This window comes from Tigriopus californicus, chromosome 3, assembly GCF_007210705.1.
Source record: "Tigriopus californicus strain San Diego chromosome 3, Tcal_SD_v2.1, whole genome shotgun sequence".
NCBI lineage: Eukaryota > Metazoa > Arthropoda > Copepoda > Harpacticoida > Harpacticidae > Tigriopus > Tigriopus californicus.
Window position 1 is genome coordinate 2033804 of NC_081442.1, and position 10210 is coordinate 2044013.

A 10210-nucleotide genomic window follows, 5' to 3' on the forward strand; every position below is an offset into this window, starting at 1 on the left:
TGACCAATACGTAGAGATTGAATTTAGCTTTGAGTGTGTTTGAGAATATAAGCGTGGCCAGAAAAACGTAGAGTGCTCCATGAGGTTTCTCAAAAACAATTGGATCTAGCAGACTCGTGGAACACTCGGCATGTTTTCCATCAGTCTGTCTTTTACCTGGTAAAGTTGCCTGCACAAGGTCCCTCCTTAATTGGCTGCTGGCATTTGTCAGTGAGAAATTTGGTGAGTTCTCCGTCTTCTGCGCACGTGGCTTCGCATTCTTCCTTCGTCTCATACTTGTTCTTGTTACCCAGGCAACCCCCATAGATAAATTGCTGACAGGTCTTGCTATCTGCATCGTAACCAAATCTGGGATAATACCCTTCGCAAGGCCCAGGCACTCGAGGCAAAGGGCAGGCCTCTTTGCCCTCGGGCTCCACACACACCTCATTGCATAAGTCTTTGGATTCGAAATTGTTTCCATTGCCGTCATCGGAACCTCCACCGTACCAAAATCTGTTTGCCAAAAGAAACCAATTTATGCACGTACATAGCACAACACATGGGAGCGAAATTGGCTCTAGCTACTGGTGCTTACCTGGAACAGCCTCCGTATTCCATATCAAAGAACCAACGTACAGTAAAGTTTCGATCTGTTCCTCGATCTTTGGGCATACTACATACATCAGCCGTGGGAATGGGTAAGGTGGAATTGCAGGCCTCGAAGTTTTCTCCTTCAGCATTTTGCTCCCCATCGGGACAACAGCCAAATTTGGAGGCCACACAGCCACAGCCTTCAGCATCTGGACCATCGGCCGGGGTGCGACGATCTTCACAACAACCAAATTCCGTGTCTTTGCACGTACATCCCTCCTAAAACCCCAAAAAAGTCACGTTCCATTGGAAGGTTATGCCGATGCTGTATTCCATCATGAATCAAAGTCACCTGTCCAGGGCCTCGAGCGATGGAAATACCATCGGGACAACAACCATATTCATAGGTGTGGCATGGACAGCCTTCAAAATTTGGACCCTCAGCGGGTGAGAATTGGTCGGGGCAACAACCGTGATCCGTGATTTGACAGCCGCAACCCGCGAAATCGGGTCCACGAGCCGCAGTGAAGTCGTCGGGACAGCATTTGAACTCGGTGAATTCGCAACCACAACCCTCTTGATTGGGTCCCTATTTTGAAATGGTGGTGGAACACGTTAAAAAAAAAAGATTTGCGAAGAGAACTGTCGAAAACAAGATAAGTGAGAGGATGCATCTATACGGGAACAAAGTTTTTGAAGCTTGTTTTTTCCAACATGATATAATATGTTCGTGTTTTATGAGGGTTCCAGGCGTGAGAATGTTGTTCGAACTTGAATACAGTACGGTATGTTTGCTTTCCTCTGCAACAAATGGCTCTCTGTTTGTGCAGGTTTCCTAATTTCCTCATGTTCTATTGATGTACTCATTGCAGTGTTCTATAGCTGATGCACATATTAGATGTTGGAGAAGCTAATCATTGAATTAAGTCTGGAATGCTTGAGGTGACAATCTCAATTCCCAGCACAACAGGCATTTTAGGAGAACATAGCCATAAAAGCGGAAAGTGGTATATATTCGCTCTCATATACTTTATCAATATCAATCGGAACATTTTTTCTAACATCAGTCCTTTAAGGCAATTCAAACAAAATAGGGGTATAAATCGATGATGATATGCCCTGAACGCAAAATACGATCCACCGATCATGCACAGCGTTACCAGCGCCGTTTTTCTCGGGCAGCCTCGGCCTAATTTTTCGAGGATAATTGACCTGGTCCGACGTGTTCGTTTCGTACTATTTTCTCTGGTCACTTGACGAGGTAGCGAAAGGCTGGAGGTTGCGTTGGTTGGTTATACTAAGACTCTGGAGATTGTGCCCAAACAACTCATATTTCACTACATAGCAATTAGTTATCACTTCTTTATTACTGATCTCCATAGTCTCATATCTCAAAAAACGAAAATGAGAGGTTGCGCATTATCTTTCTGAAACTTGAGGAGCATACTTGTGAGAGCGGGCCTGTTATTGCTTCTTCTTCTTTTCTGTTCATGAGCTCAGTAATTGCTTCCCGTGTTTGAACGAGTTTTCTTGGACCATCCAACAAGATAAGCTTTGTTATTATATTGAAAATAAGCACTGAATGCTTTTTTGTAAATCTACATGAAGTTTTTCGCGAATCTTCAATAAGCTATTTCGATCTACATTTAACTCAGGTCAATGTTGAGAGGTGCTTAAGCTATTGCTTGGGCACAACCTTTTTGATCCCATCAGCTACACGTTTTGTCCAGCAAATTGGGCAGTATATCAGATGTGTAGATATCTGTGCGATCATGTTGCCAGGGTCACTAATTGTATATATGACTCGGACACATCTTAACAAAAAAGTTGTTGTTCAATATGAAATAATTGGCTCAATTTGCCCTACATGTGTTAAAAAGCTAACTCTCAAAGCACTCTGACCTGAGGAAAGTAAACCAGTCACGTTTTTGTTGAGTATATTTCTTTTCAAATTGACTGGAGCCGATGAATTAGAACTTCCCCTCATCAGATGCACTAATTGGAAAGAATATTTTCCCATCTAGACCTGACTAATCAGGATACTAGTAAATACAGATTGACCTTTCGGGCTGATAGATCAGCACCCTCAGGTTTGTATTCGTTTCCTTTAACAATATCTTCCAACCTTCACAACGTCTGTGAATGCTTTGGTATCATAAGGAAATCTTTCTCTTCTGAAACTACCTATAATGAATGGTTCTTTTAACGAGCTGTGTACTGCCAATTGTCACTCTGTTCAAGATCATTAAAAGGTCAGTTTTACGGACGTCTTCAAACATGGACTGTTGCATTTCAGCAGACATTAATCATTTCCAATGTTGGAGGCCTCACTTCAAATGAGCTTCCTGAAAAGCCTGATGGCTTCATGTTGAAAATTAGTGTCCAAGCAAAAGCTTCTTGTTCCCAAGGGGCACACAGCTCATTGAATTGTGTCGTGCTTTTTGAAGGGATCTTGGAGTATATGCTTAATCGGCTATTCTTGCCAATCTGGCCGCAAAGGTCGGACTTAAACCTTCAAAAGCACTGAGTTGATGCAAGGCCATCAAAGTGTCACAATTCTTGTTGCAAAGTGGCAAGTAAATAGTCCGTATCTAAAGAAGTCCATGGTCAGTATTAAATTAGTTGCTCCACTCAAGAGCTTAACTTATTGTGCTTTCAGACCGGAAAATAGGTTGCGGAACAACCATATCCTTTATCTAAAGTCGGACCCATAAGATACTTACTTCAGCCGGGCTAACGTTGTCCTCGCAACAGCCAAATTTGGTGGTCAGACAACATCCTTCCTTATTGGGTCCATGTGCCGGATTAAGTAGGTCGTCGCAACATCCCCAAAGGGAGGCCTTGCAAGGTGTTGCATCCTCACAGCCTTTGAAGTTGGGACCCTTGGCCTTGGTCAACCCATCGGGGCAACACCCATGCTCCTACGGAAAGAACCTTGGAACCATTTATCAATGAACAAGTGTCTCCTTCTTAAACAGGCTCACCGTCAATGTGCAGTCTTTGTAACCTCCATCGGTTCCGTTTTTACTTGGACAGCCTTCAAAGCTCGGTCCTAAAGCAGCATTTTCCATATCGGTACAGCATCCAAATTCCGTCTTCTCGCAAGAGTCGCACATCCAAACCTGGTCATAAATCATCGGTCAAACGTGGGATCCGTTCCAATTTTGAGTGCATGTAAGTGGAACTCGATATAAATCAATACGTACCTCCTCGGGGCACTCAAAGCACCCTTGGTTCTTGGGGCCCTGAGCAAATGTCCGAGCATCGGGACAACATCCGAAGGGTCCATTCTCACATAGCTTATTCTCGTCACAACCTTCACCATCGGGTCCAGAGGCTCTTGTCTCTCCATCAGAGCAACATCCAAATCTATCAATTGGAACAAAGGCCAAAATCGTGTGAAAGATTGAAACACCCACGCATAAGAAGGGCTTGATAGGAGAGGAAGAACTTAAATAAAGGTTGATTAGAGTCAAGGCTGGCCTTTGAAGACCGATGAAAACAAAAAGGAGATGGTTTTATAAAAGAGGGCAAATTAATGACATCTTTTCATGACCTTCACAACTAGTCGGCTCAATTTCAAGACCATTTTCCTCAATCGAAGATTAGCCGTCGTTCGATGAAAATATCAAATTTTATAGTTGAGCTCTACTAAGGTCAAGGAAAAGCCACTTTTTTTGTTTTTTCTTGTTATAGTAGAAACGTTGAGAAAAAGTTCAAGCCTCTTGAAATGGTTTAATGAAGATAACAACGTAAAAGTCAGATATTTATTCCTGTAACGCGAAGCGGATCTTTTTCAAATCAGTCCATTCCTTAAAGTTTGAGAACTTGTAAATTCATTGCCATTAAAAGGTCAACAAGATGCTAGCTTAAAACGTTGAGATACCGTGGGATAAAGGTCAAAATGTAGTGTCATAAATTGCGGTAATTCTGAACAAAACAAATGGAACCAGCAATCATTCACCTAAAACTGCAATGCATTAACTAAACATATCATGGTCTTTGATTGTTTCTTTCTCCTAAGCTCTCTTCTGCCTTTCTTGAACCTTCCCCAGCACAACAAAGGCTATCTTACATAGCACTAAAATTGAAACCTTCCCACGTAATTGGACCCAAATTTTTTTGGATCCTTCAACCCCATCCCATTGCAACAAGAGAAAACGAGTGTATTGTGCTGTCAAGTGTGATATAACGAAGGCTGTCAAGACTTACAATGTTAGGTCGCATTGAGACGGAGGGCAGCCTTCAAAGGCGTTGCCTTCAGCCGGTGTGGCTCCATCATGACAGCAACCAAAGCGAGAATCCTCACAAGTCTTGACTTCTTCGCAGCCTTCACCAAAGGGCCCTTGAGCTGCGTGGAAGTTGTCTGGACAGCACTTGTAAGTGGAATTGGCACAAGGCTCAATGGCTTCAGGTTTGCAACGTTTCTTGAAGCCAGCCAAATCTTCAGCCGTGATTGCGTCAGGATCTTTGGATGGAATCAAAAATGAGTGTGTGAGTTATTGGGAGTTGGTCTTGGATACAAGGTTTTCAATCTTGTGATTTGGTATCCGGGGTGCAATGTAATAAGTAGGAAGTAAGGTCAATCATTTTCTTTGTGTTTTGAATCTTGTTAGATTTTGAACAAAAGCCAAACTCAAAAGGACCTCTGGGGAGCTTCACATCAAGCTGCATTTCGAAGGCTCAAAGGGGCACCCCCATAGGGGGCATTCAATCATTGGTTTGGGTTTAAAGTAAGTGTACGAAAGTGCTTGTTGAACCATTACCATTAGTGAAGTTGCCTCACCTTCCTCCCCGGATCCCTCCGCTTCCTCATCAGCCTCAGTGCTGTTTCCCTTGGGACCTAGCGGAGAGCCCTCACCGAAAATCCATTCATCGGCATAATACTCCTTGCACTCGTCTTCTGAAAGATATCATCACATTTCCCGATCATCAATGGATCGGTTAAATTAATTTGCTATTCTTTGTTAATGAAAGTCACGTAATAATGAAAAGACAAAAGTTAAACTATGAAGAATCCAGTCAGATCTTTCATCTGTACTTGTTGTTAGCACTTTTCAGAAGGGAGCCAGAGGGGACCAAATTGAGGATAGAAACATATCGGCGACCATCGATATCATTGCTATGTTTCTTATTGGCTTAAAAGCAACAATGTCATGAAATTGGACAATTACGATCTCTCATATAATTAAAGAGTAATAAACCCAAGTATTTTGCCCTTTGGTAATGTAGTATCTGCTCTATGTTCCTGGTCCATGACCTGATTTTGGAAGCTTTCAGTGATTAAATTTGGCCGTCAAAGACCATTAAAGATTGTCGCTCGACGCAACACGCCATAAAGCATTGAATAACATGCATTAATCAATGAAAAATCCTCCTGGACGTGCGCATATAAAAAGGGGCTGTGCTAGGGAATGTAACGTCAGCATGAACGATAGGTTGGGGTGCTATATTTTAGATGACAAAGTCTGCTCCTTTGAAGTTCGGAGACCAAAATTAGGAACATTTGCAGCCTTCAATATGTCTAAAACCTTTTGCCGAAAAACTAGCCGTGACATGACCCATTTTTTTAATACCTCGAACCGAACAAAAGGACAAAAACATGTTAGGCCAGGCCCTATTTTCTGCAATGTCGTACACGTTTTTAAATACACTCCAGTAGGGTTAAATCTAATAGACAGAAAGATTTGAGCCCTATTTTTGCAGACAATGAGGAAAAAAGCATATCTGACAAAGCGAAAGTAATATCGTTTGTTGGAGTACTTTTCAAATCAAGAAAGCAAAAGTTATTATTTTTTTTGCGGTATTTTGATATGTGATTCAAAAAAGGCCGTGATATACCTCTAAACATGCATTCAGATATTTACAGCAGAACTCTTCTTTTGTTCTCCTAATTTTCAAAAGTGCACCTACATGCGGTCATGATTTCGTTTTGACAAATTTTGATCCATCCCAACCGTGTGCGCCTACACCTCGCTTAATTTAAAAGATGAAAGTTGAAAGATTCTCCAACCAATTACCAGCGAGATCCTCAGCTCCTTCCTCTTCGGGAGATTCACCGTCACCACTGGCCTCCTCGCAGTCGTCCTTATTACAATCATCTTCTTCAAAAGGCTTGAGATCGCTGGGGCATTGATCCGGAGCCACAGGTTCATCATCCTTGATACAGAACACCTTCCTTCTCTTCTGACCGCCTCCACAATCCTTGGAACAAGGTCCCCATTGGCTGGCCAGCCACGTTCCAGTGCATTCGTCCGTGCCCTCGCAAGGCTGTTCCATCTCATACCTTAGAATAAAAGTTAATCAATGATATAGAGCTTCAAAAAGCGCAATATTGATATTAGAGCCATAGAAAACCATAACTAGAATGCTTAAGTTCAACAGGAGCTGTACCGCATGAGAATGGTTTCAGGTCAGCTGACGGTGGTGGAAATGGGACAAAGATATTTCGTTAAATCTCGCTTCAGGCAAGTTGAATTATTATCATGAAACGTTTGTTATTCGTAGAAAGAGTGGTAGAATAATAAAAAAACATTTTTTTTTAGGGCATAATACACGTAACATGTCAAAAAAAGATTTGGACATTAAAGGTAAGTAAACAAGGTAATTCTGACACCTCTGGAGGTCAGCCTGAACCCAGGCTTGTTCCTTGCGTTTCAGTTAAGTGTTTCCACCACATGGATGAAAACTTCAACCTGAGCCCCATTTTAACCTCTTCAAAATTTCGTTCGTAAAAATGTGGTCAGACAACTTACTCAAACCCGTTTTATGAAGCGTGCTGGACGAGAGCAATTGCTTGACAACGAGTCTTGTAAGGGGTTTCTACTCTGAATTTGGACGAGCCGTCAACGATTCAAATTTGCACCATAGATGTCCTAAGTAGCTTGTCTACGAATGAAACATTTTTTTCACCAGCGACAGCTGAGACGAAAACATGCCATCGCAGCGCCCTTGATCGATCTATATATGAAGTTATCTATGATTAGAGCAAAAAGAAAATGCGTCACGCAACCTCTAGTGGAGTGGGAGGTTACTTGTTTGTATTGAGCAATGTCAACTATCAATTTGAACAGACGAAAAAAAATCATTTAAACTATTGTTATTTTCTAAGATATAAGACATGTTTCCGAGCAAGAAATGAAGGCTTTTGATTACTTTTCGGGCTTCCCATTGCTCTTGCCGAAAGAAGACTAGCAATGTCAAGTAGACAAGTCTGTCACTTGTCAAGTGTTCGTGCTTCCGAGACATGATGGCATCCGGAACTAGTGATGAAAATTTTAGCCATGGTTTCTTGAGAGAAGGTAGAAAGCTTCAAATCTGACATTTGGATTTACCTTTGAGGACCTCGTGTATACATTTTTATTTATTCAACTGGTAATTTTGGAAGTTATTCCCCACTACTAAACTCTGGCTTCTAACATTCACTTTTAAACTTTTTTTTTAAATTTTTATTGAGTGAATTGAAGTAAGGTTTTGATTTTGCTTGGAATTTTTAACCAAAACATGAAACGTAATCCCCAACTCTATCAAAATGTAAAATTACAATTCTATTTATTAATGTGCTGTTTTGTATAACACCTTATCTACCGACGAATTAAAGTTGGCGGATCTGGCAACTGAATAAAGGGTTGATCTGAAATTTTAATCAGAAGTTTTTCAAAGTCCAACTGAAAGGACGGTACTGAATCAAGCCTAAAATGTTCCTTACGGATATTGGAGGGGAAAGAAGAAAGAAACGCGAAAGACTGCATTGTTTCACCTAACCGGTATTCTCGAGGCCTTGAAGGTGCTCTCAAAACGTACATCAAGTCGCTACGGTCACTAGAATTGGCATTTAAACCCATCCTGGGTTGGGACAAAGCTCATTAATGCTTTCGGAAACACACAATATCAAGTACAAATGTACCTTCTTTGAACATTGTACAGAGCTCGTTCATGCTTGCAACATTGCTCGTGAAACATTTGATCTTTTGCAAACCTCATTGAAGTCCAAATTGGAGAAGCGTGTTCAAGATGAGGATGAAGAATCGCCATGTGGAAAGTAAACATCATCTTAATACAAGTAGCTCAGCACTTTAGAATATTAAGGAATGGAACAGATAGCTCTTCATGTTTTGTCATTCATATGAAATAATGCTTTTACGACTGTACATAGCGACGATATTGAGTGGGAAAGTTTGGCCATATTAGTTATCAGTCATAAACATTCGTAAAAATATTCCTTAATAAAATAATTGCAAAGACATGCCATCATGAAGTAGTCCGGTAGAAGAGATCCATCGATGGTACGCACTACATAAAATGATTCATTATTCATGGAAGCAAATGGAAGCTACAAGGAAGGCCGTGAACCGTTGAATGTATATCTCATCACATTGCTCCTACGTAATTAACAACGAAAATTAGAATATGCGATTCGTATTTAACTGTAGCATATATGCCTTAAGACTTGAAAGTCAGCAAATGTATCCCACTTGGCGGATGATGGTAAATTTAGAGGCAATTTGCCGAGAGATTTGGGAACAGTACACCTAAACACCCCCCCATTAACTAAAGACACAATAAAAAAGTAAAAGTAGAGCTTCCATCACCAGTCGTTCCCACTTTGGAGAGAAGCTCTTTGAAATCAAACTTGATCTTACTTGTATCTTGCTAAGAGATCGACGAATTTGAAAAGAAAAGGGATGCTAACTGCGCTTAAACTATGTTTTGTGACCGCTGGGACATGCCCAAAGGTATTTTTCTGTAAAAGTTTTGGGCCCCCTTGTCTGGTTCCGTTAGAGTAAAATGTGTTGTACTCGTACATCAGAAAGCTGTTTTATTTAGAAGTATATGTGCACTGTGCCGGGAAACTTGGGGCTTCTGGTTGATTAGTGGGCTGATTTTTTTGTTATAGCTATCTTAAGAAGCACTTGTAGTAACAAGGGCCAAACTTACACAACAAAACGAGTTCATAACCATGAGGGTAAAGCTCTAGTCAAAATAATTCGTAACAAAAAGAGCCTTCATGAATTCAATAGAGTTGGTCAAAATTGCTTAACGTAAAAAAGGAGCAAAACATATTTTGGCCCTTCTGAGGGAACCGACATTGCACAATATCAACAATTCAATTCGTCAACAGAAATTTGTGAAAATGCAGTTTTGAAATCAATGTTTGTCCATTAACAAACATTCAGACCGAGCTAGCCCGGGTTGAAGAATGAGCTTTGAATTGATCGGGATCGGGAATAACTATTTCTGTGATAACCCCTGTTTTCTTTGTATCAAGTTGGAAAACTGAGGCTTGAAAAAAAATCGACGTCGCCTTTGCCAATTTGCCAATTTGACTTTTCATACTTTCGAGTTTGAAAAGAAAAACAAGAGCCACGCGTGAATAGAAAGCCATGTTATATAGTTTTCAACAATGATGTTTTTTGGTTGAAGAGAGTCAACATTATGGCCATGAGAGTCAGTTTTCAGGACAGAAAAGTGGTTTTCAACGTTTGGTCCCGGCAGAATGTATCAACATGCCGAAATAAATCCAGCTTATAACATGTCAGTAAAAAATATCTAGTTCCTTTTGAACAATGACGAAAGCTGATATAAAAGTTTAAACAAGCATATTTTGGGCAATTGAAAAAAGACATTCAACCGAATT

General features: G+C 40.8%; 1 protein-coding gene across 1 annotated transcript in view; it reads right to left on the reverse strand.

Moving 5' to 3' along the window:
* Window positions 1-10210, reverse strand: part of LOC131878067 (papilin-like) — a 51823-nt gene that overhangs the window by 29028 nt on the left and 12585 nt on the right. The window contains exons 13-21 of the mRNA XM_059223968.1: window positions 6594-6859; window positions 5360-5476; window positions 4786-5041; window positions 3780-3942; window positions 3558-3695; window positions 3297-3494; window positions 926-1162; window positions 578-852; window positions 157-495 (exon numbers count right to left, since the gene is read on the reverse strand). Coding sequence (XP_059079951.1) covers window positions 157-495; window positions 578-852; window positions 926-1162; window positions 3297-3494; window positions 3558-3695; window positions 3780-3942; window positions 4786-5041; window positions 5360-5476; window positions 6594-6859 — 1989 coding nt within the window. The remainder of the gene's footprint in view (window positions 1-156; window positions 496-577; window positions 853-925; window positions 1163-3296; window positions 3495-3557; window positions 3696-3779; window positions 3943-4785; window positions 5042-5359; window positions 5477-6593; window positions 6860-10210) is intronic.